This window comes from Bemisia tabaci, chromosome 2 (genome assembly GCF_918797505.1).
Source record: "Bemisia tabaci chromosome 2, PGI_BMITA_v3".
NCBI lineage: Eukaryota > Metazoa > Arthropoda > Insecta > Hemiptera > Aleyrodidae > Bemisia > Bemisia tabaci.
The window spans coordinates 22,761,327-22,787,707 of NC_092794.1; the positions used below are offsets into that span (position 1 = coordinate 22,761,327).

The 26,381-nt window shown below is 39.5% G+C and overlaps 2 protein-coding genes across 3 annotated transcripts in view; one reads left to right on the plus strand and one right to left on the minus strand.

Annotated features, from left to right (window-relative positions):
- LOC109043588 (uncharacterized) overlaps positions 1 to 26,381 on the minus strand; it is an 85,153-nt gene that overhangs the window by 5,046 nt on the left and 53,726 nt on the right. For both annotated transcript variants that reach the window (XM_072296965.1, XM_072296964.1), the window contains exon 3: positions 2,065 to 2,283. In XM_072296965.1, the coding sequence (XP_072153066.1) occupies positions 2,065 to 2,091 (27 nt within the window). In that variant the 5' untranslated portion in view covers positions 2,092 to 2,283. The remainder of the gene's footprint in view (positions 1 to 2,064; positions 2,284 to 26,381) is intronic.
- LOC109043589 (calcium/calmodulin-dependent protein kinase kinase 1) overlaps positions 21,396 to 26,381 on the plus strand; it is a 168,063-nt gene continuing 163,077 nt past the window's right edge. The window contains exon 1 of the mRNA XM_019060846.2: positions 21,396 to 21,582. The gene's annotated coding sequence lies outside the window, so the exon portion shown is untranslated. The remainder of the gene's footprint in view (positions 21,583 to 26,381) is intronic.

Here is a 26,381-nt window from a genome sequence, read left to right on the forward strand (position 1 = left end):
CGCCCGAATTCACCCCGATTCCCCCCGTGAACTTTCGAAACTTCGGACGATTTTCCTTCGATTCAGCGACAAGGCCCGACACGGGGTGAATAAAATTATTGCATTGCTCAGGATTTTAATCTGTTTGCTCAGACTGAGCGGTGAAAGGAACGCTTCCCGTTGATGCCAAATTTATCAGGATCCAGGCTCAGTTCTGTCACACTAAGGAAGAACGCTGTATGAGCCTTCAGACGTTGCCATATTTCCTCTCATTAATAACAAATTTACCAAAAAAATTGTTAACATTTTTCTTTAAGTTTGTCCGACAATTTTGCCCGCAATTCAATCTAAAATGTATGTAAATTTCAAGGAAAAATAAGCATAACTCTCCTTAAAACCACATGTTTTTCCGGATAGCTTTGGCAACTCTGGAATGTTTATACGGCGTTTTTTCTTAGCACGGCAGAGTTGATGAAGTGAATGTGTCCTGTAAGATCCGGCAAAAACATCTACGTCGAGTGGATGGATAATCGAGTTTAATTGAGGGGAACCAAGTTTTTTGGCCCAAGGCGTAGCGGGGGAGGGGGAGGGGGTTGAGTCCTCCGATTATCGGGAAAATTTTCTTCCGAGACGTCATTTTTTGTGAATTCAGAATTTTTACCTTTGGACACCCCATGAGAAATGATTAACCACAGATCCCTTCCTGACTTCATGGAAAGTTTCTGGCTACGCTACGTGTTTTTAGCAGGTTAGCGCTTTGTTCATATAATTGATTCTTTGCCGTAGCTTCAAGTGGATTAATATCGATAATCGATCAATCACGTCTCGCCACAAAATCCGCTGTCTGTTAATTGATAATGTCAATCATCGATTTAAATGAAGGGGCAAACACATCTGAGTCCCAAGAATTACCACTGGTCGATGTTTACTTTTCAATTCGATCATCCAAAATTACCGAAAAACGCATGTAACAGCTTTAAGCAACTTTTTTTTTTTTTTTTAATAAGAGATTGTAGGAAATTGAATGAATTTAAAGTAATTCTCTAAAATGGAAAGCTTTTTATGAAATTGAGACCAAAACTGATCCTCAGAAATACAGGAGGATCAACATTTTAAATAATAATAAGACTTTGCCTAAAATTGTTACATTTAGATACTGCAATTTTATGACCCAAAACAAAAATGGAATGAAAGTGTTGCACTCAGAAAATTACCATATTCTGTAAAAAACTTTTTCATATGCAAAGCGCAATATAATGATAAATATTGCACAATTTAACGGTAGAGGATTTTTCCGATAAATTTTCTTCATTTTAGATGTCTTTTAAAATAAGATTTCAATAATTCTGACAAAAGGGAAGAACTAGTTAAAGTAATAAAGAAATTTCATAAGCCATAGTCAATTTTTACAGAATTTATTGCACCCTATCTCTAACAGCCAAGTGTTGCTGGATCTACCAACACTTTTCTTTTTCAATTTATTTATAAATTCTTTTATTTTTTATCACCGAGGGGAGAATTTGCTCTAGGTCACACGCATTATTTAAATTGGAAAATGAATGATGTCTAATTGCGACCTTATTCTTAGCAAGCAAAAATGGACGATGTAACCGAAAAATCAGTTCTATCCACTGATGTCGAAAGTACAGCCTAAATATTCCCGATAGATCACCTCTCCCGATTTTTAGGGATATTGACAGCTTTGGAGCTATCCATTTTCTTGGAGTGCATGATTGCAATCTCCCCCCTATCCCAAAAAAATATTCGACTACGCCATCGATCCAACCGCATTTTTGGTTGACTACAAAATCAGGAATATAGTCCAATCTCGTTTACCTTTTTTGTATGAAAAGAAGAAAGGGCAAATTCTAGTCAGATCAACGAAGAAATCCAATTTTTTTGGAGGAGATTTTGGAACATTACAAAAACAGACGATTTACTGCAGAGAATAAGGTCTCCGGATTAAGAGCATTGCCGCTCCAGATAAAGTTCAGCCGGTCACGGACACGACAACGCAAGGCACACGCGAGAACCCTACCACGAAAGAAAAAGGAAAAGGAAGGAAAACAAAGGAACGAAACTCACCAAGAAGAAAATGTGGAAAGGACGCATGGTTGTGGGGGCACCAGATTCGTCTATGAGGCGCCGATGATGGAACACTCCGGCTGATTGGATTTTCTGGTGACTGGTGAGGGTACTATCGCGCACCGGTGCGGGGCTGCCAGATGGCCACGCGCCAACCGACGAGAGAGGAGAACCTGCCGCTATCAGGTGTTGCCTTTACTCTCGCCGTCAAAGATGAATCTGCAATTTTGTAAAAATGACAGTGGCACGCTACTTTGGAACAGATCTGACACTGAGGTCAGCACCAAATAACATTTAAGTCAGTGCCGAAAAAGACTGAGGTCAGTGAAAAAAACCACTGTTATCGGTATTACCTGTGTCAGCTCAGTGCTCACGAAGACTGATCATAGTCTGATCAGTGGTTGCTCTGAGATTAGTCCTCATGAACACTGAGCTGACACTGATCAAGACCGATATCAGAGTTTGTTGCACTGACAACAGTCTTTTTCGGCACTGACTAAGTGATATTCGGTGCTGACCTCAGTTTGAACTTGCTACTTGAACAGCACTACAAGCTTTCACTTGTAGTGCTGAAAATTCTGAGTTTTTTTTAATTGAAATAAATTTGTTTTTTTTTCTTTATGTATCCAGATTTTTAGGGGGCAATTTTTGGGGCCACGTTGGCGCAGAGCCCTCATTTTTTAGGCACAATATTTGCGCGTTGGCGCCTGTGAGTTTCGAACACTGGTCATAGATTTTCCTCTGTGTGGCTGCATTTTTCTGGGAGAGGTTCCACTTTGGCGTTAGGAAATGCTCTCTCGGTCGCTTGTCCTCTGCGTTTCGTATTATCAATTCAACTTGGCAAGAGGGGGTAGGATTAAAGGCCTCGAGGACCTGAAGCGTATGAATGCAGATATCGAGAGTGAAGAGAAGACGCTAGACGCAGGAGTAGGGCACTTGTCGCTATCACTTGAACTTGGAGAGAGAGACGCGCGCTTTGATTGTTTCCCGGATCCCTTTATGACCCCACTTGAAAGTTAAGACGGACGTATTTCTGCCAAACGGAACTAAGTGCATTAATCATGAGCCCTGTGACCCATAAGAATATGTGCATAACAGGACTCACGTCATAATGCACATAGGTCTGTTTCGCAGAAATATGTCCAGTTGGCATTCGACAAGATTGTCGCGTCCCAGGGAAAAACGCCGTAAGTACCATCGTGCCTCGCCAAAATTTCCTATGATAAAATATAAACTGCCTTAAGATCCTGTGGATTTATATCTTGGAATATTTCAGAGAATGCATTTCAATGTTGGCTCTCTGAAAAGTTTGAGGAAGAATATTCATGAACTTTTCTTAGGAATACGGCCCAATCTCGTTCGCCTTTATGTATGAAAAGAAAGAAGGGCAAATTCTAGGTTGATAAGGAAAAAATTTAATTTTTTTGAGAGGATTTGGGGACAGGGATTCTCTCTTTTCTCTCTAAACTTTCATCTGGGGTAATTTCGCAACCTTTCATTCAATGCTCTTGGGACGTTCTTCCGTAAAAGTATAAGAAAAGAATATAATTCCTTATTTAAGGCACTTTCCTGATTTCGCAAATGTATGTGGATTAAGGCGCAGACATTAGGCAAGCAATAATATTCCTCTATGTATGAACATGAAAGAACAATAATGAAAGAATAATTTAAGGAGATAATTTATCCTGTTGATGAGAATCATTTTTTTTATTTCTTTTTCTTTTTCAAAATTAGCAAATCATACTTTTAAATAAAAAATGTCAGGTCGATCACTGCCTCCGTCTTTTACTAGAGTCCTGGTTTTTTCCGTACTAAACCAAGTTTTTAACTTTTCCAATATTAAAAAATCATGAATATGGAAAGTTTTTGATGTACGCACCATCACCACGTGCCGGCGTAAATAAATTTTACATAGTCTCTTCAATGCATTTTCCATAAATCAAGAGGATAATCATGAAGACTAAGTGGTATTTTAAAGTTGCAGTGATTTTCACTGCCGTGGATGTATCCTTCGGTCATGTGTTTAATGTTTACACAAATTCTTGCCCTGGACCTTACTCTTTTCAAAAAATAATCATAGCTAAATACTTAATTTTCAAAAGTGCTGCTTTTAAATTATGGTATTAATTAGAAAAGCAGATATGATTACTAAGTGGTCGAATTACGAATGTAAACAGAGCTAAGGTGTCAAAGACGTGATCCAAAAATAGACGTATAAAGCCGATGATGGATGATAGCGCCTTGATGCAACTATTCGCGCTCTATAATGTCCGTGTTGCATGTTGAAAATTGAAGGCGCTTTCAGTTTGGTCGGCCCTGAATCAATACGCGCGCTGCGTTGCGCCAATTGATTTTGCTGTTATACATGGATGGAATAAGTCATATCTAGATCGAGAGGGTAAAAAAAGAAAAAACCCATTCACACACAGTATTTTGGGAATGGTATTATTAGTTAGAAATTGAAACAGGAGGAGGGACCAAGCATTGTTTTAAAAAAAAAAAAAAAACAAAACTGAAAACTTAAAGTATCAAGTGTCTAAATGTCTCGATGGAACCGCAGAAAAAAATTGTCAAAGGGTTATCCCCTTAAATTGTGATACTACCCTTATTTGTTGGATGATACGGACATTTTCACTGAATTGTGGTAGCACCGCGATATCTGGGTTAGTAACCTAATTTATTAGGGTACTTAGTGCCACAATTAACTATGAGCACTATCGTAATTAATTGTGGCATTAACAAAATTAATTGGAAATGTCCATAGCATCCAAAATTTGCAACAGCTTCGTATTATTTTTTCCGTAATATTTTAAACGAAGTAGTCTCGAAAGTGAAACCTAGACATTCCACACGGCACCGTCTTTTTTTTCATAAAAAAAATCACACTGGATTAAGTGTGGGCCGCTCATTAGATACATAACGCTAAATTTCTAATTTTTCGACCCTGATGACTCTAATCCCTACCTTTCCACGGCTAAAAAAAATTAGCGCTATGCTCTTCTTTAAGCGTAAGAAGTTTCGAAAGAGCTTCAAGTACTTTACTGACGATACCTGACGGGTTTTGCACTTAGGTCGTAACAGATCAACTCATTCCAACCACAGAGAAAAAAAAGGAGGTGTTTGCATTTCGGGCATTTTGGAATTTTTTTGATGACGTAGGTCGGCACAGCGACTTTTATGGTCGATTTTCTTGGAAATTGTGTAATTTATGGGAAAAAGTCTTTCTAAAAAAAGTGCTTGAAATTATATCTTGAGTTGATTTAAGCAAAAAAAATGACACATTATGATCCGTTTTTCATACTTCGAATTCCGGATTTCGTTGGCCAGATTGTACCGACCTACACTGGGAAAAAAAACACATTGGATCTAGAGTCCTGCAGACTCTCGAAAACATTGACAAGAAAAAGAACTCTTGATTCGATCAGATTTAAGCTTAAATTAAAAGGAAATCCGCTCAAATTAAGAGGCTTGGCTCTTGATTTAAGCTCAAACCTAATTGAATCAAGAGTATTTTTTCTTTTCGATGTTTTTAAGAGTTTGGAATCTAGATCCAATGTGTTTTTTTTTTCCAGTGTACGTCACAGGGTAAACAAATCTCAAGATGCGGACACCTATTTTTTCTTTCTCTATGCATTTCAACGGATTGAATCAACATTGTCAATTTCTTGTGATCGGTCGACGGAGTTTCTACGCTTTCCGATGACGTCACAATGAAGGACTTTATCGGGAACGGAGCATTAAGAGCGGGTGGTCCTCGGGTTGGAAATCCGGGCGCGTTATCGGTCCCTTTTGTCGAGGTTCACTCGGATGCATTGCCATTGCGATGAAGCGCGCGGCGCGGCGGCTCTAGATGATTTGCATTTGGCGTTGATACATCCAAATGAAGCGCCCCGCAGTTTGGCCCACAGAGAAACGATACGCGACCCCCCGCCGCTATTCTGTCCACGCTCTCGCTGCCGAATCTATCCGGGTGTCTTCAATTTCGCGCGGGTTATCAACGCGGATTCCTCGCGGGCGATATACAGGGTGTTTCAGACTTCCAGTGCCAGGCTTTTTTCTAGGTTGCACTGGGAAAAAAAACACATTGGATCTAGAGTCCAGACTTTTAAAAACATCGAAAAGAAAAAATACTCTTGATTCAATCGGATTTTTACTTAAATCAAGAACCTAGCTTCTTAATTTGAGCGGATTTCCTTTTGATTTAAGCTTAAATCTGATTGAATCAAGAGTATTTTTGCTTGCCAATGTTTTCAAGAGTCTGGACTCTGGATCCGATGTGGTTTTTTTTTTCCAGTGTGTTTTAAATCGTGCGAGGTCAGTGACTCAGGTTGATTTGGAAATCGATCCCAAAGAATCCGAGTTTCATGGTCCCGAAACCCCCCATAACCTTAGGGGAGGGTAAAGGGGGAAGGTCATGATCTTAAAAGTCGGGGTCTCTGACCGAATTGCGACTTAATTACATCAGAACTATTTTCGGGGCTGAGGGGGGGGGGGGGGAGGTTCGGAGTTTCTTCAGAATCGGTGGTTTCTTACATTGCTGGTACAAATTCAAAAATCTCATCATGATTTTTCATTTTGATGATGAAATTTCAAAATCCTGACGGAAACCCCGAATTTTAGGTGCAGCCCGCCTCCCTAAACTTCCCGAAGGAACTCACTGAAGGTCCCTGACAATGAAATTCTAAATCCTTGATGTCAATTTCCTAGGATACCATACCATACCACCCTTTCCTTCACTTTGCCGGAATTTGACTTCGTACGACCTAGAAGGACCGAGAAAGGAGCTTGGTACTGTGCCGATTCTCGTGTGCGCTCAACTGGAGTACTCCCCGCTTATTTGAATTTTGGCGCGTCAATTTGTATATTTTTCCGAGCGCGGCTCGAAATTGGCGGGAACCAATGGGAGTGAAGTTTCGATTTGTTTACATTCGCGTTATTTTTTGATAGCAGGTTGTCAACAAACGTGGCTCTTCATCCTCTCGTGAGTGTCGATAGATGTCATATGCCGTTGATGGAGTATAATGCCTTGATACGACTATATGTATGTGCTCTATGGATGTCCAAGCACCATGTTGCGACTCAAAGGAACCCTCAGTTTAACGGGCTTCTGAATCAGTACGCACCGTAGGGTGCGCTGCTGCTGGTCAAATGCAGCGTTGAATATTTTGAAATAGGCAATCAACAAAGAAATCTTCACATCGGTAAATAGGAATCATTTTGTAATTGAATCTAATTTTGCTAATAATCAGTCAACTTAAAAAATACCGATGTTTATCGTCCAAAGCGTGGTTGATTTTATTGATCAGAACTGTAGTAGTCTTTCCTAAAGAACAGCTAAGATTGAAATATTTCCAGAATCAGAATTAATTTTCTTTATTCTGAGTATAAATGTTTTCTCTCAGCAATATAGCACTGATTGAAAAGTTTCTTTTTGAAAGTTGCACACTTCTTTAATTGAGCCATTTGTACACGCCTTAAAAATAAATGCAATAAATTAAGTTAAATCTCAAGGAAGACACTGAGCTGTCATGAACCAAGATGTATGTTAGCTTTATTCACCAGTTTCTGAATAATTTGCTCTGAACTTCCAATAACACTCAATGCAAGACTTACATTGATGGTTATATTTATACCTATATAACTTCTCTCAACGCTCAGGATTAAAAACTCCTTCAATTACCACTGCTGCAACCAAGGAAACACAGGCTGTAGAAGTTCTCAAACTTTACCATTTATAGTGACTTTATTTCTCAACATCTCAAATTATATATTTTTATTCATATTCTCCCATTTTTATAAGTAAGTACGACTTTAATGAAACATTAAGTCGACATTTTAAGTGTAAGAATAAGAATAAAAATATAATCTTTAATGGAAAAAAGAAGAAAGAATCCCATGCACCGATCGCGACTTAGGAACCACTGAATTTACGGTTAAAAATAAGGGGGGGGGGGTTAAATAAAGTGAAGTATGAATTTTGGTCAAAATCTATATTAAGATGCAATTAATGGTACGTTTTGAGTTTAATTTAACTTTGTCAGCCGAAAGAATCGTCGTACGACAAAAATACAAAATCTTGAAATTCTTGCGTTTTTAGCCAATTTTGAGGGTGTATAGCAAAAAACTGGAACACATAATGACGTCAACAATAATTTTTCTTTAAAGTGCCCTAACATACGCTCTCACTGTGAAATATTTGAGGCTCAAGCTCAATTCTAATGTTGTGAAATTGATTAGTTAAAATGGGCAAAATGCAGAATTTGGCCCAAGGCCGGGGGGCGGTTTTTGGCCTTGTGCAACCTTTAAAAAACTTTTTTGGTTTTTTTCTTTAGTGAAATCTTATTTTTATAAGTGAGGTCAATGATATAGAGGGTACCGTCATTAAAATTCGGAGGTGACCCTCAAAGTGAGACACCCTAGGGTCCACCGACATCGGTGGACCCGCAGCGAAATGAAGTTGTCTCGGTAAAAATCGATTATCTCGCAAGCGAGTGGTACTAAAATGAAAATCTATAGCTCGTTAGAAAGCTAAAATCTTGAAAAGCCATATGATGTTGTAATATTAACTTTTTCGTCGCTATTATCCTCCCTGAAAATTAGAGAAACTTAATTTTTTGAAAAAACCACGTATGTGTACATGAAAATTGTTTTTATTTTCGAAGAGCCCGACAGATTATTTTCGTTTCTGGCTTAAATGACAGTACTTGCATCCTACTTCAAGCTCCTGAAGAGACTTTTTGTGGTCATCGACTTTTCATTTCAAGTTGGTTCAGACGAGCCGTGCTCCAATTCTGGTTCGAAATACGTGAACTGCAGTGAACACTCTTAATCTTCATCGAGTACATTTATCATTCAATGGAGATGCTGCATGTGTGAGGAATTAGCGATTTGACTGTTGATTCTCTTGTAAAAGTTCGTGAGAAACTCGATGGTGCCACTGGTTTTCTCTGAAATCAACTCCCAAGCTCAAAAAAAGCTCTCAACTTGAGGCCAAAATGGAGGGGCTATCCCACCCTACCCTGAGAGTCCACCTCTACATCAAGACAAACTCTCCATGCAAAGATAGGGAGCAAATACACTGACAGGGCTGTCACTTAATTTGGGGACTCCAAAACTGAAAACACGGCAACCCTGATAATGTATTTGCTCCCTATCTTTGCATGGAGAGTTTGTTTTGATGTAGAGGTGGACTCTCAGGATAGCGTGGGATATCCTCTCCATTTTGGCCTCAACTTGAGAGCTTTTTTTGAGCTTGGGAGTTGATTTCAGAGAAAAACAGTGGTACCATCGTGTTTCTCGCGAACTTTTACGTAAGAATCAGTAGTCAAATCGCAAATTCCTCACACATGCAACATCTCCATAGTTTTATTCCCCTTAATTCATTCTGAGTAGGTACTTGCTTCAGCCGATGGCTTTGCAATGTAGTTAAACGATACCTACTCAGTTATTTTCTCATGTGCCTCGTATAAAATTGAAAATGATGTCGCTGAAAAGCGAGGAAAACCACCGAAAGAAACATTATCCACAAAAACAACAACAACTAATCATGTAAATACGCAACCCAGTACGGTACGTTTATCTCTCCAGCGTGCGAGAAGATTTTACGACTTCATCAAAATAGTTCGCCGTGCGGAGGAAGAACCACGTATGAACACTCGATTGTTTCCAAATTAATCTCGATTTAATATATGTATTTATTTCCTTGAGAAGGTATGAATGACATTTCTTGAAACGCTTGGGCTCGTTAGTTTCAATTTATTGCGGATAAGACGCTCTGAAAAATTCTAGGGAAGAAATCCAAAATTTCTCAGACTCCATATATACCATTAGGAAAAAATTTGCGACGTCCAGAAGTTTATGAGACGTTTTTTCACAGCACGCCTTGACGACTCACGTGGCAAGTTGAGCTCTGCCGCAGCCGTAAAAAACCGATCCTGGTGTTTACGTCAAACAAGACTCGCGGAGCTCAAAATGCAAAAAACTGGCAATTTGCAATGACATAGACTGAATGAATAAATACAAGATCTAACAGGGCAGCGATGAAAAACGAAAAATTACGAAATAGACGTAGTTGAATGACGTCCGAAGTCGATTGCAAATCGATTGTCATCGCACTAGACAGCCCATCCGCATTTAAGGACACGCGGTGGTATCTTATTCGTAGTTTCACTCTTAACGTCATTGCAGACAGGCCTTCGTTCAGAAATACGCAAAAAATAAGAATGCTCTTTTCTTCTTCTTTTTTTTACGCAGCCAGCACATCCATTGAACATCAAAAGTCTCATCGATGCTTCAATCGCGATCGGTCAATCGCCCCAGGGGAAATTTGATTTACTACAGCAGAGAAAACAGTTTTCTTGACTATCTTTCGTTCAGCTGAAAAAAGCTCATTACGTCAGGGAAATGACTTATTTTGCCTCTTAAAATTTTAGTCACGCATTATATTCAGACATCGCACCCATAAACTGTTGGTTAGGTCAGTTACCCTTTTGGTTAGGTATTTGTCCGTTAATGTTCGGCCCTTTTGTCATAGAAAACTGTATAAAATACTACCAAAAATGTTGATGAGTACGTTATCATTTTTCACACTTCCGCCATGGACGAACACTGGAAACCCCCCGCACCTAGCAGGAATGAACGATATTTCATGAGTATTGTCTTTATTGATCTCGGCTGCTTTAGAGATTAAGCTCTCGCTTTATCAATCGCTCTTAACCCTAGTCTGCCTGAGTGGGGTCAGATTGACCCCACGGGAGTTTCAACTCTTTGCCATTTCTCGTGGTATGCACGAAATTTTTTGTCCTTCACAAATAGCTCTACAAAAACATCTAGGAACACGATTTTGAAGGGGAAAAAAAAAAAATTGCATGAGAGATCAAAAAATTCACGAGTACCCCCAGAAAGCCTGAGCGGGGTCAGATATCCTTATAACATATATTTTACCATTTAGCATCACAAAAGCTTACTTTGAAGGTGTATTCATTTTTCTCTGAAACTTATAAAACAAACAAAATTTTTCAGATTTTTTTCGTTTTCAGTATTTAGTAGCCCTATGATTTTTTTTTCTCATGCTAAGAACAACATGGCAACATGTGTATGATAAAATGGTTGCATACCCTGCGCCGTGTTTTTTTTAAAACTTAGATATGCTTTATGGTTAAGGCCTGTAAGGTTAGTGCACTGATATTAACTAAAAACATGAAAAAAACATAGCTAACTAATTGATTTTCAACTGGGGTCAAATTGACCCCGCTCAGGCTTTCTCGTTGGTTCAGAGGCTCAGGCAGACTAGGGTTAAACTGCAGTGTTATAAAGAGAGACGCCGCACGTTGCCGAATTTCTACTCTATGAAGCAAAAATTTTCTATTGAGTCTCTGGAGAACTTGTGAATCGAATTTCATCGAATATTCAAAAGTTTATTACTCGGGTATATAGCTCAGCACGTCGTTCCTCTCACGAAAGAACACCGCAAACGAGATATGTGATTGCCGACTTTTGCACCCTCGATATGTACAACCTATAAAAACTCTTTCAACCAACCTTCAAGAAAAAGTAAAACCTGTGATAGAGAGAAATGGTTATTATGCTCATTGCGAAAATACTCTGTTGGCCATGCTCGTGGATGAGAGCCCACATATCAAAAAGAGAGCCCTGAAAGAAATACTGCAAGCCAGACAGAAAAAAACTACAGCCATCAGAACGTTTTTGGTTCTACCGATCAATTTCAACGCCAATCACTACACAGAAATGATCGATTAAAATAGTGCAAACATGACTGAACCACCATTGCTGGGCCGCCAAGTTAGTGTCACATGCTGCGAAAAATGTTTCACTGAAGAGGAGTTTCACTGTTTCAGGAGAAAGAGAGAGAGAGAGGTTTATTACCACCAAAATTCTAAAACTCTTCACCTCTCTTAATTTAAAAATCTAAATTTTCGTTTATACTCCCATTTTCAACATTATCTGTAAAGACGTTAATAGCCTGAGACGCTGAATGTCTTAAAATTATACTAACTAACTAACTATCTTCATTATTATACCTTAGGAATTTAACATTGTTAAATGTCTATAACCATTCTCGATTTTTCTCAGAACTTGGAGAGTTGAGCCTAAGGCTACCTATGTAAATGAATGTGATAGGTATTCAGATCGATTGCGGGCAGTTTGAGTGCAAGTTTTCATGGAAAAAACACAATTTTACCCCTATTTTCCTTGTCTTGATGGTCTTAGAAGTAATTTTTTGAAAATTTTGTACACCAAAATGAAGTCTACGTGCAAAAATACCACCGAAAAGTCTTACGGCGAGGTCACACTTCTCCGTTCGGCTGTTTTTCTGGCGGGGCACCGAATTTTCGAAGATTTTAAAAAATTACCAGAAATGGTGTTATTTCCGTAAATTTTTGAAAGTTGGCAACAATGTGCCTTCTCAAATTAAGCTCTTTAGGTCTTAGTGGTACTATGCTACCAGAATATTTAGTCATCTTTACCCCAGAGACGCTTCAATATCGAGATTTACTCTGAAAAAACACGATTTTCCGAAAAAATCGCAACTTTGAAGGCTTGGGGGCAACGGAAGGAGTCGGAATTTCGGAAAAAGAAAAAACACGTGTCCAATAGTTTTCTAAGGAGCAACTTTTCCGCCCTACCCGTTTCGCGATTTCGAAAAAAGTGGAAAAACGCTCCACCCCAAGGATCGCTCCTTTATCCTCTGTCTCCTATGTCTTGCTTTGTCTATCCGTTTCAATAATATGCCCGCTGTAAAACTGGAGCAGCCTTGATTTCTTTTGAAACTTTACTCCCTTAAATATTTCCTGGACATCCTCTGAGTGGCTTCCGCAAATTTTGGGATGGCGTTCAAATACCGCTAAGAAAGGTACACTTCTTCGAGCAATATAAACTAATATCCATCGACAATTTTAAAATTGATTTTGATACAGTTTAGACCAAATCGGATACTATCTAATAACCCCTTTCGAGGCAGTCAACGGAAATTGATCAATCCATTGGTTGGTCAAATCATTGGTGCTAAAATAGCCTTTGGTAAAAAAAGCATTTATGTTTGTTACATACTCTTGATTTTTTATTCCTGTCGTAAATTTTTTTAATGATAATTTATTTTTTGTTGCAGGTAAGAAATCCACTCAATACCCGCATGCCAATGACACTGCTATGGTCGTAAGTTTTAGAATATCTTTTTAAATAAGCGTCAGAAATATATCTTGAATTTTGGCGTCAAATTCTAGAATTCTGACGTACATACAACTTCACATTTTTGATATTATTCATACATGTAAGAGGGCGTGCATAACCAGCCAGAGCTACCGTCCGCACGTTCGGAGCAAATTATGTTGCCTTCATTTTTTGACAGGTTTGAAATGGCTTTAAAAGAACCTGCCTAAAAAATTCTTAAATTCTCAGGGGCTGTTCATTAAATACGATACAATCTAAGGAGAGGTTTATTGCCTGCGTTACTCAAATTCTGATTCCTCGGAGATTCAAGATGATAAATAGAGGTGACATATATTTAAGGAAAGTTTCATCCCAAAACGCTAATTTAAGGGAGGAAGGGTCGGACCAAGCTTTCCCTGATTGAGTGAGGTACAGACCTGCGTTACGGATGCGTTATGAGGGGAAGAGAAGTGATAAAATTTGATTTTAAACAATACGTATTTTATGAATGACCCCTCAATTCCTTTTCCCTGGACAATATTCAAATTCTTACTCGAAATTGTATTTAGACGGCGAAACTCCCAACCCACGTATTCCGGTTTGCGACCTCGCGGACTTTTTGTCATCCTGTATTTTCATATGGAAAGCTAATGAACGCCAATCCTAAAAAAAACTTCCCAGATTTCTCAGTTCCCTGCGAAGTTACGTTCTGCGAAAACTTCAAGGTATGATGTCAATTTGGCCTCTTATGGAAAAATAAAATGGGAGCGGACCTTTTAAACACCACAAACAAGATACGTGGTTTGGGAGTTCCACCGATCGTCGATTTGTTCATCAGCAGTCAATGGGTCAGTTGCGCTGGTCACAAAATCGTGTTTTGATGCTTTGTTCTTGCAGATCAGCTAATAATAAGAGGATCCGTCCCAACAGCAACTTTCTACGTTGAATATTAACCGAGATATCGCGCCTTGAAAAACTCGCTTTATGACGTCATCCGCCACGGTAGTACATACCCATGCACTCGCACTACCGCGGTGGATGACGTCAAAAACCCGATTTTTCAAAGGACGATAACTCGGTTAATATTCTACGTAGACGGTTGTTTTTCGCATAGATCTTCTTATTTTTAGCTATTCTACAAGAATCAAGCATCTAAACACGATTCTGTGACCAGTGCAACTGACTCATTGTGTGCAAGTAAAATAAATCGAGCTGGGGCTCCAGCTTTTTGATAGAGCTCCAAAGTTTGCCCAATGTAAACAAACCTGACCCAAAGGAACACGTATTATCGGCTAAGAAATGAATTATAATAACAATCAAAGGTTAATTTTCGACAGAAATATCCATCCAAGTTCGATCCGAACTAAACTCAGAAGTTGTATGTAAAAAAATTTCTATCACATCTAAAATCACGTCTAGAACTTTTTCGCCATCTGGTTTGAAAAAAAACAACGAATATTGCAATTGAAGCGCTGGGTGCAGAAAGGGCATTTCTTGGTTTCGGTCTCTCAGGATATCCGTCAACGGTTCATTCAATATAATCAAAGCAAATGCACGGATTCGTTAAAACTTTTCTTGAGTTTCCTTAAAGATTTCACAATGCTGTAAACTAAAAATTTCATCCCATATAGTTTAGCTGAAAGTTTAGTTAAAATATAAGTTAATGTAATATGTTTATAGTTTAGTTAAAATATAATTTAGCTGTAGAGATTCTAAAACACCGCAAACAGAAAATACTCTTTTTGCACCCAGCACCTCAAATATTCTGCGGTGCTAAGGAAAAACGCCGTGCGAGCCATCAGGCGTTGCCAAATTTCCTCTGGAAAATCACTAATTTTCAGGAAAATTTTTGAATATTTGCTCGCCAATTTCTCAGATAATTTTGTTTGTAACTTGATCTAAAGTATATGATAATTTCAAGGAAAAAATCCATAATTTTCCTCAAAAATGAACATTTTACTAAAGGAAATTTGGCAGCTCTCGAACGTTCATACGGCGTTCTTCCTTAGCACGGCAGTATTAAATTAGTAATTTGCCTAGAGCGTCACTCAATTTAAACTGGCGTCCCTAAAAATTTCAACACTGAAGGAAAAGTCACGGGCTAAATAGACCGTCCGTTCCGGGCTCAGAGGTGGAAAGTTTTGGATGTTGGAGCCGCGCCTTCGACTGCTTCGGGTTTAGTGGCCGCACCTGGAACTTTCGGCCTGTGAACCCGGAACGGACGGTATGTCTATGTAGTCCGTAAGACGGCTTTCGCAGCCGGAATTTTTTTCAATGAAGGAGGAATGGACTTCATTTTGCAATTTGGACCTATGAATTCTGGCTCATCTGAAAAAACACTAATGTGCACAGGGAAACTATGCACATACGTTGTTTTTAAACCGGGCCGGAATTTAGCAAAATGTAGTCCGAATATTCCTAACTTTTCTAAAATTTAAAACTTTATTCGGAAGTTTGGCAACATTTGAGTGCTCATACGGCTTTCTTTTCCGCCATGGCCGAACACTTGTTAAAAACAGCAACCCACTTCGGACAAGTCATTTTTCCAAACTGTAAATAGATATGTTCCGCTAAATGACCCTCAATTAAGGTCCAACGAACAGGACTTTACACTCAGGCCATTTTGCGAGAAGTTGAGGAGGAAAATCGATCAGAAACAGGACAGGATGTTGACGCCGACGTAAGAATCGTGGCGAAAACGATGTCACTGTGCCTCCGAACAAAACAAACAGCTCTCAAAACATCGACATGATGAATGAGAGGTAGCAGAATCACCATCAAATCACATACCGCGATTCCTTCTCGGCCGCCTCATCAATCCGCGGTCGCATTGTATATAATAAGCGCTCAGCCGATAGGCAGCGCTTTTTGATTTCGACTTGCCTCTGATTGTGAGTACTAGTATACCAGTGCTAATGCGTTTAAATGGCGCACCAGCTCATCGATGTGTAGGCTTTTTTGGGGGGGGGGGGTCCATTTTTAAAATAAATAAAGCTGTGAAAACTGTATTTTATGCTTTCAACGTAATGCGCAGGTAGTTTCGATCGTTTGTCTATAAGAAAATTTCTTAGCGGTAGAGTAATTCTTATCGAAATTGATCGTTGAACTCAAATGAAGCCTAAAAAAAACGCGCCTGATGAGCTCAACGGCCCGGTGAGCTCATTTTCGGGAAACAAAAATACGCGTTTACGGTTTCCTTGGTAACCTTTGTTTGCTATCAACTGATGTTTTATTTCCATTTCCCAGCCAAGTCGACGGAGTTTATACGTCCTTTCTTCATTAAATACATTTACCAACACCTGAGCGCTTTTCTAATACGACAGTATCAGAACTTTCCCGTTTGTTTTTTCTTTTTTCACGCCCGAAGCTTTCATATACAGCCAGTGACGTAAAGCGCTTTGCGATATATCGACTGACCTACCGTTTAAACCTATGGAATAGGATCGATGTACATGGGATAGAATACCTTAATAATCGATTCTGTATACCATAGCTTCAAATGGGGGATATCGATAATCGATCATTCACGCCTCGCCATTGATACAGCCTCGAATCAAGCGTGTGAAGAGCACTAAATTGCTGAACTTTTTGAATGATAAAAACAAAAATTTGAATTGCTAAGTGGTCCATGCTTGTTATTTGCGGTGGGCGTTAAAAAATCGATGGATGGATCTCTTGAAAAATTGGATCCCTTCACATGCTTTGTGAACATAATCAGTTTCAGGCTTAAGAATGTGTTTTTTCTTAAATGCCGTTTTTTCTACTTCGTCGCAACATTCACCGGAAAAATGTGTCTCGGGTCCAGAGTTCAGACTCCTAAAAAATTAGACAAGAAAAACTACTCTTGATTCAATCGGATTTTTGCTTGAGATGGAAGGAAATCCGCTCACATCAAGAGGCTTGGCTCTCGATTCAAAATCCGATTGAATCAAGGGTATTTTTTCTTGTATTTTTGAAGAGTCTACAGACTTTGGATCTAAGAGATCTTTTTTTTCCAGTGTTGAGAGAGGTCATGCCATTGTCATTGTTTGGAACCAATTCGAAAAAATGGAGTGACTTTATGACTGAAATATCATTATCACTGTACCGTGGTTTCCAGGTGGTTTCCTTAACCGAGGCACTATCAAAGATGCACGCTGATTAACCATCGTAGATCGCGCCCTATATACTGCTGTATGAAATACTGTGGTAAGGAGTCATTTTTTTCGGCTCTTTCATAAAAGCACCCATCTGCACTGAAAAACCAATATGATGTTTGAAAAGTGAGCCAAAAAACAAGGGTTCTTAACTGCAAAAGTTGGTCCAAGTATGTCATTAGTCACGGCATGAATTTAGAAATGATTTTAAAGAGACTTTAATTCGTTAATATGAGGGGCCTGGAGGACAAAGCGTATAAGTGCAGTTTTTTTTTTAAAAAAAATGAGGTATGATAATGGTTTCAAGTTAAACTAGTCTTAATACATGTTCTGTGAAAAATTCGCTCCCATATGCCATTTTTCCACATCAAAAAGTCAGTTTAAACTCTTTCATTTAAACTTCTCTTTCCGCCATGAGAATCCACGTAGTTACGAAACTTCAAACACGTAGTTTAACTGCACTTATGCGCCGTGTCCTCCAAGCCCCTCATTTATGCTTTCGCACTTGAAGATTTCTCAGAAAAATTTGTGTAGTCCCTTTCGAAAATACACTTTTTGCAAAGGGAAATCAAGCAACATTCGAACAAACGGCGTTTTTAATTGAGCCGACTTAGCGTCTTACTTCATTTTGAGGTTTGAATGAAAATGAGCGACAGAACTAGCCAGAGAGAGAGAGAGAGAGAGAGAAAGGGAAGGGGGAGAGGGAGAGAGACAGAGACTGTCATTAATGGATGAGTGCCACTTCCGCCTCCCACTATTCTGCCGTGCTAAGGAAAAACGCCGTAAGGGCCTTCAGGCGTTGCCAAATTTCGATTGATAAAACCAGAATTCCCCGGTAAACTTAAGAATATTTTTCTTCGAATTGTTCAAACAATGTTGCTCCCAATTTCACCTTAAGTTCCTGAAAATGTTAAGAAAAAATACTCATGAGTTTACTCTAAAATAAAAATTGTATCCAATGAAATTTGGCAACTCTCGAATGTCTTTACGGCGTTCTTTCTTAGCACGGCAGTATTGGTCGTTTGAGTTTAGCCAGGGTTTTAATCACCTAACGGAGCCGTAGAACCGTGTCTTAATCGTGTTTGGCTATGACATAGAAATATGGCGTGTGTCATCCCAACTGCTTGACAGGAATGCTAGGTGTGCTCGATATGCCTTGTCGAAAAACCATAAAAATTAATAAACGAAGAACCAATAACTCAATAACAACAAATACCCACCATGCACTCTAAACTGTAATAAGTGGGTCTCAATTAACCGCGGATTGATTGTACGCGAATCAAATTAATCTGAATTTAGTCCTTCCGCAGTCGTCAACCAATGTGGTATTTCCGTTTTTTTTAAAAAAAAGGGTATTCATAAGGGAAAAGAGGAAGAACGTTTAATACATCGTAGCAATGAGAGAAAGACACAGTGCAAAACACTGACGGATCCAGAAAATTGGCAACATTGTTTTTCTCAATTTAAATATTTGGAAGTGTATCGATTCTTGGAAGGGCCAGGGTCTCGAACAAGAATCGATTATTTAACATAGGTTTAAATGGAGGAAACCCGGTGTTGCTAAATTGCAGGATCCGCCCCTGGTGCAAGAAGTTTTGTAAGTATTAAACATATTTCATAAAAGAAGCACATAATAATAGAAGCACATATTGGATGTAATTACGAAATGATTCTGTTCAAAAGTTTGGCAATTTTCTAGGCGACTTGCCAAAAACACCATTTTCAACGATGCATTCGGTCGGCAGCGACGCAGAGCGGCCTCATAACGTGCGTATTGATTCAGGGACTAGCTCAACTGAGAGCGCCTTCAACTTGCAACATGCAACACGGGCGTCCATCGAGCACGAATAGTTGTATCTTGTATCAAGGCGTTAACATACATATACGGCGTTTTACATCTATTTTTGGATGAAGTCTTAGAGGCCGTAGCCCTACTTATGTTCTTAATTCGAATTCTTGACGATAAAATTTTGTTTTTTAATCGATGCAGTTTTAAAGAGCGGCGATTTAATAAAGAGTTGCTGACCGAAGACAACGAGAGAACTTGAATTTTCTTCTCAAATTTTACATTTCATACTTAGTGGACAATTAGGAGGTGGAGGCACTGAGTGTACTCAAAATTCCACGAGAGACTCTAAATTTTCAAAATCGGCATACCGTATCAATCAAGATAAACAGGGATGAATCAGGATGAAAAGGTGTGTTAGGTGAATACATATTTTGCAATGGTTGTTGCATTTGGTGTGTTTGTTGCATTTTCCTGTGCTTGTTGCATTTGTTGCACTATTCCCCCACGAGTGGTTATTTGTATTTTACTTGCCGCTCTCTGATTGGTCCACTATCATATGGAGCCCCAAATTTTGACCAATGTAAACAAACCCCAGCCCCTCCGTTCCTAGTTTGGCCCAACGAAAACAAACAAGATGACGACAAAGTACTACTAAGTTCTAGACGTGATGTTGGACGCGATAGAAATTTTTTTATCATCAATATCTGAATTGAGTTCGGATCGACCTTTAATGGATAATTTTGCGGAAATTAACCTTTGAGTGTGGTTTTCATTCATTTCTCAGCTGATACGTATTTCTCTGGGTCGGGTTTGTTTACATTGATCCAACTTTGGACCTCCATGATATCCTTAAACTGATGAACCAATCAGAGAGCGGCACAGGGATGGCAATACTTTCCCGCATACAGGTACTGTAGGTCTGCCCTCTCGGAGACCGAAGGTTTTTTGTAAAATTTTAATTTAGGTCTACAAAAAAGGGGCGGGGAATAGCCTGCGGGTACCTCCTGGGCCCCCGTTGCGTCGTACCTAAAAGGTTACGCAGGGGACTGGTTGACCGGGGCCGGGGGGCCGGGCCAGCGAAAAGTTAATTGATAAGCCCGTCCGACTGCGACCAGGACCGCCCTCGGACACTCGGTGGGGCGACGCGAGGTCGGCCGAAATTTGGAAACTTTAAACCCTTGTAACTCCATTTATACGAAACTGTGAGGTTCTATTTTTCTGTAGGAAATTTTCTTCTTGTAGCACTCCTTAAAATTTAAAATGTGACGAAATAAACATCAAAATTTGCAGTTTTGGTCTAGAATTTCATGTCCGACTTCTCTAATTGAATCAACCACTGTGCGACAGAGCTCTTGAAAATTGGCAACACGGTTTACCCTCCATTTAACAGGGTTGCCACAGTCAGGGAATACCGGGAAACCCGGGAAATGTCAGGGAAGATGACGAAAATGTCAGGTAAAATTTATCAAGTCACCTTTATTTGCTTTTCAGAATGGATTTGACATGCCTGAAAGCTATTTCTTATTATGTCTATTTACCATCTGACATATCTTCAGTTGGACGTATTTATGCTAAAAGGAACTATGTGCATAGGGATTGTGTGCGACATAGTTCCTTTTATCATAAATTCGTCCAATTGTCAGGGAATTTCACCAAAATGTGTCAGGGGAATCAGGGAAACGTCAGGGAATTTCATTTTCCAAATTCTGCGGCAAATCTGAAAATTTTAATGTACACTGAAAAAAAAAACTTATTGGAACCAGAGTCCAGACTCTTAAAAACATCGACAAGAAAAAACACTCTTGATTCAATCGGACTTTTTGCTTCAATCAAGAACCAAGCCGCTTGATTTGAGCGGATTTTCTTTTGATTTAAGCTTAAATCTGATTGAATCAAGAGTCCATTTTCTTGTCAATGTTTTCTAGAGTCTGGACTCTAGATCCAATGTGTTATTTTTTTTTCCAGTCTTCATTTTCTCAATTCTGTGGCAAATCTGAAAATTTAAATGTATGCAAAACAATCGATTCCTGGCAAAGCAGCCGCCTGACCAAAAATCGATAATTTGAATGGATTTAAATGTAGGCAAAACAGTGTTGCCAACTTGGATACTGGCCACTGGACGGCGGCGCGGCGCTACGGGCCCACGGCAGCCGGCGCCGACAGGACGGGAGGGGGAACACCGAAGGTCTTCCGAGTCGTCCGAGCCGCGAAAAGAATCGCACGAGTACGAGCGACTCAGTCGTTTATTTCCGAGGCCAAAAGGCAGTCGGCCCGTGCTGAACTCTATTCCGAGTGTGGGTGCGTGTGAAAGTGATAGACACGAAAAAATCCGGAGTTTTTAAAACGAGTGCTCGCTACTTATTTAAAAAGCCGCTCACCCTTGCCAACCCTGGATCGTCTCCTCGTTTCGTATTTTCAAATAAGGTAAGGCACCACGCTCTCACTTCCGGCGTCCGTCCGCGCCACCCGGCCACATGCGCCACATGTCCCAACAAGAGCGAACTACATATGGACGTGACATGAGCCCTGAGACCCATAAGAATGTATAAATAACAGGGCTCACGTCATACACCGGAAAAAAAAACACATTGGATGTAGAGTCCAGACTCTTAAAATCATCGACAAGAAAAAATACTCTTGATTCAATCAGATTTAAGCTTAAATCAAGAACCAAGCCTCTTAATTTGAGCGGATTTCCTTTTGATTCAAGCTTAAATCTGATTGAATCAAGAGTCCTTTTTCTTGTCGATGTTTTTAAGAGTCTGGACTCTAGATTCAATGTATTTTTTCTCCAGAGTAAGACATGAGCCCTGAGACCCATAAGAACGTATGAATAACAGGGCTCACGTCATAATGCATACACTGGAAAAAAAACACATTGGATCCAGAGTCCCGACACTTAAAAACATCGACAAGAAAAAATACTCTTGATTCAATCAGATTTAAGCTTATATCAAGAACCAAGCCTCTTAATTTGAGCGGATTTCCTTTTGATTCAAGCTTAAATCTGATTGAATCAAGAGTCCTTTTTCTTGTCGATGTTTTTAAGAGTCTGGACTCAAGATCCAATGTATTTTTTCTCCAGAGTAAGACATGAGCCCTGAGACCCATAAGAACGTATGAATAACAGGGCTCACGTCATAATGCATATAGCTCCGTTTGGCAGAAATACGTCCATATAGGCCGCGGTCAGCAAAAAGGAACCAAGCGACATCAGCTGTTGCCAATTTTAACTGGCCAATTGGACTGCATTTTGCAATTTGGAGCTATAAATTCTGGCTCTTCTGGAAAAACACTTATTTGCCTAGAGAAACTAATGGCATATCCGTCGTTTTTAAACCGGGCTAGAATTTACAGTTCCAAATTGCAAAATGCAGTCCAATGTAACTTTTTACAGGAAAACACGTGTTCGGATTTTTTGAACATTTTAAGGAATTTCGACGGCGTAAGTCTGCAATCACATAACTCGGATTGCGACGTCGCAGACTTCCTGTCATACTTTATTTTTTAAACGGAAAACTACGCAACGGCAATTCTATAAAACTGCCGTGATTTTTCTTCTCTGTGCGAGGAAAATTCTGCAAAAACTTCAAGGAATGATGTCAATTTGTTCTCCTTTAAAAAAATAATATAGAGGCGGAGATTTTCAGACACCGCAAACGAGATATGTGATTGCCGACTTACACCGTCGATTTGCTTCCTACTATGCAGAAAATCACTGAAATTTGTAGAGCAATCAGCCCAACCGGTTTCATGTAAACAATTAAATTGCCCAATTAAATTTGGCAATAGCTGATATGGTTTGGTTCCTTTCTGCTTAACGCGGTCTATGTTACCCCGCTAAACACGTCCATACGTCCATGCTGGTGAGTGAAACTTGGTGCCATGTTGACGCCAACGTGATATCATCATGGCACCAACATGGAACATTGCCGAGGAAATATTGGACCAATGTTGGCAACAAGTTGGTAACAAGTTGGTACCATGTTGATACCATCTTGGCGTCAACATGGTACTTTGTTTCACTAACCAACATGATACCACTATGTAACAGGATGATCGTTTTTAACAGGGGACTGCAGTCTTAACTAGGAGAGCAGTAACCGAGTTACCCTCTAAAAAAAGCGTCGACTAGTTTGTTTAGACATTTTGTCGACTGGATCTCGTCTGTTAAACTAATCGGGACGGGGTCAGGGAAAATGTGACTTAAGATGGAAACTCAAATAGTTCAGTATAACATAAAAACCGGTTCGGGGTAAAAAATATTAAATTTCCAGTTTTCGGTGTCATACACTTTTTAACACTCTCAAAAACATTTGGTCAAAATGTCCAATAATTCGCATTATTAACGATGTTGTGAGCGTTCAAACTGAATCGCATCGAAGGGTGGCAGTATTGCCGGAAAACTTTGACAGTCTTCAAATTCCCTATTTTCCGCCCTTGAAGTCTGAATTGCTACAAAATGGTCAATTTTTTTGGTTTTTACATTTTCTTTGCACCAATACATGATGCCGAAGGAAGCGGCTTCCTTGGAAGCCCCCAAGCTGCAATTGAGTTATTCCTCTCTTTCTTTTTAGAACACATTTTGTCTGACTCTCCAACAAATACGGAGCTTTACGGCAAAAGAAAGTTCAAACTCACTTTTTCAAGCTTTAAAATTTACTTTTGGTCATGGATCTTTCACAAAATATATTTTAAGACCAGTACTAGATGAAATTAGAGTGGCATGCTGTGCAATATATCAATTGATCTGCCATTCAAACCTGCTTTGAGGGGACACTCGGGCAAAATCTACAGGATTCTGTTTCTCGGTGCTTTTATTAGTCCACGTGGATATGGGAATGCTCTAGTGGCGAGGCGTGCATGCTCGATTATGGATCTTTCCCCATTTGAAGCTATGGTAAAGAATCGATTATTAAGGTGTTCGTTGCGAGAACCTTTTTAATCGATCCTTTTCCATAGGTTAAAATGAATGATCAATCAATTTATCGCAAAGCATGTCACTCTAATTTCATCTAATACTGGTCTCAAAATATATTTTGTGAAAGATCCATAACCAAAATTCAATTTTAAAGCTTGAAAAAGTGAGTTTGAACTGTCTTCTGCTGTAAAATTCCATGTAATTTTGAAATTTTGAACGCGTGTTACTTTTCAAAATCCATACTAATGTATATCAAAAAACCGTCTGTTCTGTGAAAAATTCACAACTAAAATCCAGCATCAAAAAGAGAGTTTAAACTTTCCTTCCGCAATAAGGCTCCATGTAATTTTGAAACTTTAAACATGTATTTCTTGAAATAGCAAAAACTGCGATTATTCGCCTTGTCCCCCGAGCCCCTCCAATATCCGATTTAGCGAATTATTCGCGCCATAACCACACGCAACTCCATTAAAATTTCCCGCCACCGTTGATTCTACGTACAACTCGCAAAACAACATTCCCCCGGCCGAAGTAAACAACACTCGAATGTGTACTACTAGTATAACCAGTGACGTAACGATCAGCAGGGCGGGGAAATAATTTTGAGGTCCGACGAGGTTCCTGTGCTGTGGTGAGGCGAGAAACGTGGCTTTGACGCACTTCCAGGAAAAATCCCGCTTTGCCCGCACTGGTTATTAATACACGTAAACAATGCCCACTGAATACAAAAAAAAGGGGAAAAAATCATACTAATAACTGGGTCTCATTCGCTAATTAAATGCCAAGCCTCTCAAGTGCGAAAGCAGGCAGCTGTGGCAATTACAATCTTTTTTCCCAGGAATTCCGCTGGAATTCTATACTGCCGTGCTAAGTAAAAACGCCGTATGAACATTCGAGAGTTGCCGAATTGCCCCGGATTAAACATGTATTTTTATAGAAAATTATGCGTATTATTCCTTGAAATTTTCCGACGTTTTAGATAAAACCGCGAACAAAATTTTCTGAAAAAATAGAGGAAAAATATTTATGGTTTTTCTAGTAAATTAGGTTCATATTAAAGAAATATGGCAGTGTCTGAAGGCTCATACGGCGTTTTTCGGTAGCACGGCAGTACAGGTATGTTGTGCTACCTTATTTTTTGCCGAAGAAGTGCGATGTCGGTGAATATCACGTCGTGGAGATTTGCAGAATTAGGTGACAGAGAGGTAGAGAGAGGGCGAAAAAGAATGAGGACTTCTCTGGAAAAAAAAAATCGCTCCAACTCTGCCGTGCTGAGGAAGAACACCGTATGAACATTCGAGAGTCGCCAAATTTCCTTCGATAAAATGTTTATTTTTGAGGAAAGCTAGGGATATTTACCCTTGAAATTTTCAGGAATCATAGGTGAAACTGCGAACAAAATCGTCTGAACAATTGGAAGAAAAATATTTACAACTTTTCCCGAAAATTCTAGATTTACCAAAGGAAATTTGGCAACGCCTGAAGGCTCTCACGGCGTTTTTCCCTAGCATGGCAGAACTCTGAGAAGCGTAACTGCGGGTTTTACGGACTTATGCCGCGTGCGTCTCGGGTTCAGTGTCCGGAATTCCGGTTTTAGAAGCTGTAAGTTAAGGAGTTTTGAAGGAACGTCCCATTTTTACGCCGAAAAATCGGCGTGGAAATGCGAATTTTTTACGAAATGAGCCCAACGACGGTTAGTTCGAACTGTAATGAAAGAAGCTACAAGATTCTAAAAACCGTGATACAATATCTTTAATAGTCTGCTTAGAGCGAGTTAGCTCTGTCTTTTGGGACAGCCTTCGTATATTGCTCATCTAGAGCAAGAGCATACATCTGTTTGTGCCAGGAGATAATTTGCAGCAGGATAAGATAATTCGAATGAGAACATCCTGGAATACAGTACATGCCGAGAAAGTTTAAAGGTTTTTCATTGAGGCAATCGACGTTACGAGAATTTACGTGGTTGTGTTCTAATCGTTGATGTCGAGTCAAGAGGAAGGCACTAGGTTTCTATACTCATCAGTGAAGAGACAGTCTGAGTGCCCATCTTCGAGACAGCAACACTGCAATGCCCATCTTCACAGTAAGGAAAATTTACCGAAATCTTGGGTTGATATGGGAAGTAAAAAACGGAGTATCACAAGCTGTTGGTTTTTGTGTTAGTTTTCCCTGTGTCAAATCGATCAAATATTTGGGTTGAGGTGACCAAATCTTCGTGTTGAAGATTCGCAAACTCGTTAAAAACTAGTTGCCAGCTACCAGTATCGAATCTGGATCATATCGATGGGATGCCAGTGCGCTA